The sequence below is a fragment of the Rutidosis leptorrhynchoides genome, chromosome 2 (genome assembly GCF_046630445.1).
Source record: "Rutidosis leptorrhynchoides isolate AG116_Rl617_1_P2 chromosome 2, CSIRO_AGI_Rlap_v1, whole genome shotgun sequence".
In the NCBI taxonomy this organism is placed as follows: Eukaryota; Viridiplantae; Streptophyta; class Magnoliopsida; order Asterales; family Asteraceae; genus Rutidosis; species Rutidosis leptorrhynchoides.
In genome coordinates, this window is record NC_092334.1 from 53,750,839 (window position 1) to 53,755,373 (window position 4,535).

Sequence of the window (4,535 nt, forward strand, 5' to 3'; positions counted from 1 at the left end):
GTTTTCCGCCTTTAATCTAGATACAACGTTTAATCTAAGGTCCAAGATCGTCTACAGTTTTTGAATGGATTTTTTGTGACTCGTAATATGTCGATATTATTTTGTGATACCAATCAACTTGATTCTTGTTATGAGTAATATTAGGTACTTCATGTTCTGTTGATGCTCTTTTGTGAAGCAAGACGTGTGCAACATAAATTGACAAATTGTGGGATCCAGTTTCTCATGGGTTATATTTTAAATGATCATAGATATGAGTTGAGAAGGAAACCAGCCAAAACACAAGTACTGAGTAAGCTTTCTTAGTTTTTTTATAGTACTGAGTGAGATTAAAATCTTGAAGAAGCTACATCACGAAAATAAGTTATTGCTTGTGAATAATTATTTGCATTGGCTGTAATGTGTAGTTTTGGATTAAAACTTTTTTAAAGCCTTTTGAGATATTTTAAAATCTATTATAAAGTAGTTACACTGTTTGGAGGTTGTTTTTACACCAAGGTTTGAAATGCATTTTTTAGATCCAGTTTTTAAAATCGATTCAAAAACATAGATATCTTTTTGCCAAAAAACTTTATAAAACAAAGACATATTAAGTTTTTCCGTAAATTTGAGGGTTATAATCTAATATACTCCATAATTATATATAAAAAAACGTGTCGCATATAATCACATAATCATATTTATTTTTTGCCGGGTTTTGATAGTTGATTACATTTCATGAAATTGAATGCAATAGTGATGCAGTTGAAGAATTCGTAGAGGATGTTGTTTGCTTCGATGATACGGTACTTGATGATGATTGATTTTCGAGGATCGAAGTAACACCAAATAATGACGACATTGGAGGAGTCAAATAAGATGCTACCGGCATTTTAGAGGGTAGTATAGGTAGTGAAGCTTCAAACTTTAGTACTTGAATCGCCTGTCTCATTGATGGTCGAAATTCTGAATCAGGGTGCACACACCATAAACCAACAATCATCAAACGTTTGATTTCCGCTTCCACAAAATCCGATCCCATACGTGGATCGACTGCTTCTAGAAGAAGCCCAGTTCCATAAAGATCCCAAACCCATTCTAATAACAGCACTTGCTTTTCGGGTGCTCTGTACTCAATGGGCTTTCGCCCACAAGCTATTTCCAATGCAACAACTCCAAAGCTATAAACGTCCGATTGTTTACTTGCTTTACCAGTCACTACACATTCAGGAGCCATGTAGCCTAACGTTCCAGCCAACATAGTTGTTTGCGAGCCTTTATCATGGTCAACCATCTTAGCCAACCCAAAATCCCCGAGCTTCGCATTGAAGTTCGAATCCAACATCACATTACTCGATTTAATATCTCTATGCAAAACACATTGCTCCCATTCTTCGTGCAAGTATAACAAAGCAGAAGCTAGACCATGAGCAATTTTGTACCTAGTTCCCCATGTCAACAAGCTTTTTCTCTTGAACAGATGTGAATCTAAGCTTCCGTTTTCCATGTATTCGTATACAAGCAGAAGTTCGCCTCTCTGATGACACCATCCTATCAACTGGACAAGATTCCGATGCCTCAATCGGCTAATGATCTTGACTTCCGACGCGTACTCTTTGATCCCTTGTTTTGAACTCTTTGACACCCTTTTCACCGCTACATATGTGCTCGAATCTCTTAAAAAGCCTCGGTAGACCCCACCAAAACCTCCCTCTCCAAGCTTCTCATTTTCTGCAAAGTCATTAGTCGAGTTGGCTAATTCGTTATATGAGAATCTTTTGGGGCCCGTTCCCATCTCGAACTCGTTGTTCATTTCAACATCAAATGAAATCTCATCCGCGTCACATTCCACGCTCTTCCTCTTATTCTTCTTCCTCCGCCATACAACAAGCGCGATTACAAGCAAAAATATAACTATAATTGTAATTGATATTTCAATTACTAATCCAATTTTGTTGCTTTTTCCAGTGACTGGATCTGGGCCCGGGAGATTCAAACCCTGGCCCTGGTTTGGCAACGTCCCGTTATTTTCATCGACTTGTATATCCGAGCTATCGAAAGCCCAAGATTTTACATTATTCCTCTGAAACAAAGCTCCAGTTGCTGCCGAAAACCCAAAAATAACTGTTTCGGGCAACTCATTCCTCAGATCAACCGTGTAAACAAGTCCATCTTGACGTATGACCGTATTATTTAAAAAAGTTGTGAAAGAAACACTAAGATTTTTCAAAGCCGAATCATAACTAATCCAAGCTTGACACTCTCCCCCACCGGTTACATTACTTAGCCATTTCTGAGACCTAACAGAAACAAGAGAGTTAATATCAATACCTACATGATCACCGATGGACGTATTGGTGGCGCTTACTGGATCCAAATTTTGGTTCCAGAAAGTATCAAACTCAACCGCAACAAAACGGTTAACCGTCGCAGCGGTTGTGACGTTTACTGGTAGTCCGATTGTTCTACCTGTGCTTATAAAAGAATTGTTTTCGGCAAGAAAGAAAGTGAGACCATCGCCGTAAGATGTGGCCCCATTTGAGTCGATCACAAAGGTGAAATTGGTCGAAAAACTTGCTAGCTCACCAGATTTGTTGTCCCAAAGATGTAATGGGCTCGTGTAAATCGCTCGTCCTGATTTCAATCTCCGGTCAGTGCTAATACCGTCTGGGGTCACTTGGATCCCCCCATCTGAGATATAAGCACCATCACCTTGTGTAAGTATTTCTCGATTCTGATTTTGTGGACCGATATTTGGCAAATTGAATGAAAGTGAAGTTGCAAAAGGGATTGAAACAAAAAGGAGAATAATTATCAGATGGATCATGAAGAAAACCATGATTGATTCATGGGTTAATTTGGTAAACAAAACAACATAAAGCCAGCCATCTTTGATTCTTTATATTAGACTGTTTAGATTAGTCAACCAACTGACCAAGTCGTGTGTGATTCTTTCCATTATGAAGTTTTTTTTTTTATCAACAATACAACACAATTAACAATTGATCAATTAAATTATGAAACCTACAGAGTAACATCCGGAGTATTACATATTATATAAATGAAAATGATGATTATGATAGTTCTAAAGGATGTGGATAAGAATATAATAAGATGTTAGACATACATTAATATTTGTAGTTTTGTACATATACCTAAATAATTTCTCCCTGAATTTTGATTTCATCCCTTACATACTAGCTCAAGTACAACTAATTTATGCCCGTTCAAAATATTAACACAAAATGGACTAATCATCAATCAATTTTTATATATAAAAGAAAACACATGGATAATCTATGTAGTTTGTAAGTTACTAGCTACATTTGTATACTTTTTTTTATGTGAATAGTCCTTTGTCAAACACCACGTTCAAGTTGGACAGCCCCATCTTCACTTATCATACGGCGGATAATGATGACTGTGACATGAAGTGGATGAGTGGTTTTTGGGTAATGATGTGTCAATGTTGGGGTTGTACATGGGTAATTGACTAAAATACACTTTTTTAAAAACTTTTGTCACAAAATACACTTTTTAAAATAAAAAATTGTCAATATACACCATTGAGTCGACCAATGTTTTGGTCGACCACCATATACCTTGGTCGACCACCTCATTTTTCAAGGTAGTCGACCAAGCTTCATTGAGTTTTCGGTCGACCACCGTGTAAACATGGTCGACTACCTCTCATTTTTTCATGGTCGACTACCCCAACAAGAAAAAATGTTGGCGACTCAATACATGGTCGACTACCAAAAATTAGTCATAAAGATTTGTGGTGTTTTCAATCCTTATCATTTACGGAGTAATTCAATTTCAATTGTTGAGGTGTGGAGACATTAAACAAGCTGGAAAAAATGTCACTAAAAACTGTTAATAGACTTGCACGGATTTTGCAGATTTCGGGATGCGTGAAACCTGAATCCAGGGAAGTCGACCAACCCATTGGTCGCCTGCGTTGTTTTTTTTGCTTTGTGGTCGACCATGTTTACATGGTAGTCGACCATGCTCTGAATGAAGTTTGGTCGATCACCTTGAAAAATGAGGTGGTCGACCAAGTTAAAAGGATAGTCGGCCATATTGTTGGTCGACCTAATGGTGTAAAAAGACAAATTTTTTTCAAAAAGTGTATTTTGAACGATAATTAAAAAAAATGTATTTTGGCGAATATCCCGTTGTACATAGTGGGAAGACTGTTGAAAAAGGTAGTAGATAATGCGGAAAAACATATTTGGAGGTTATATTAAAAGTGATGAAAAATGTCAAAAAAGAATTAAAAAACTTAATAAATCAAAAACGCCACCACGTTTCTTCTTTACTCAAACATCGACACTCAATTTTTTCCCCACAAATACCCCACTACACACGTTTGCGGGGCGTTTCTCATGCCACACGTGTGTTGTTTTGGCACAAACGCCTCAATATCCATGGTCTTAGTGGTGTCTTTTTTTGAAGTGGAAAGACGTTAAGCGTGTAACCTTGTATTAAATTTTACATAATTATTTTTGAATTTATTGATTAACCTTTTGAACAGTAAAATAGTCTCGCAATCA

General features: G+C 36.9%; 1 protein-coding gene across 1 annotated transcript; it reads right to left on the reverse strand.

Moving 5' to 3' along the window:
• Positions 1-698: 698 nt before the first annotated feature.
• Positions 699-2,883, reverse strand: LOC139890876 (L-type lectin-domain containing receptor kinase IX.1-like). The gene has a single exon (XM_071873806.1). The coding sequence runs from the start codon at positions 2,816-2,818 to the stop codon at positions 716-718; it is 2,103 nt and encodes a 700-aa protein (XP_071729907.1). The 5' UTR covers positions 2,819-2,883; the 3' UTR covers positions 699-715.
• Between the last annotated feature and the right edge of the window lie 1,652 nt (positions 2,884-4,535).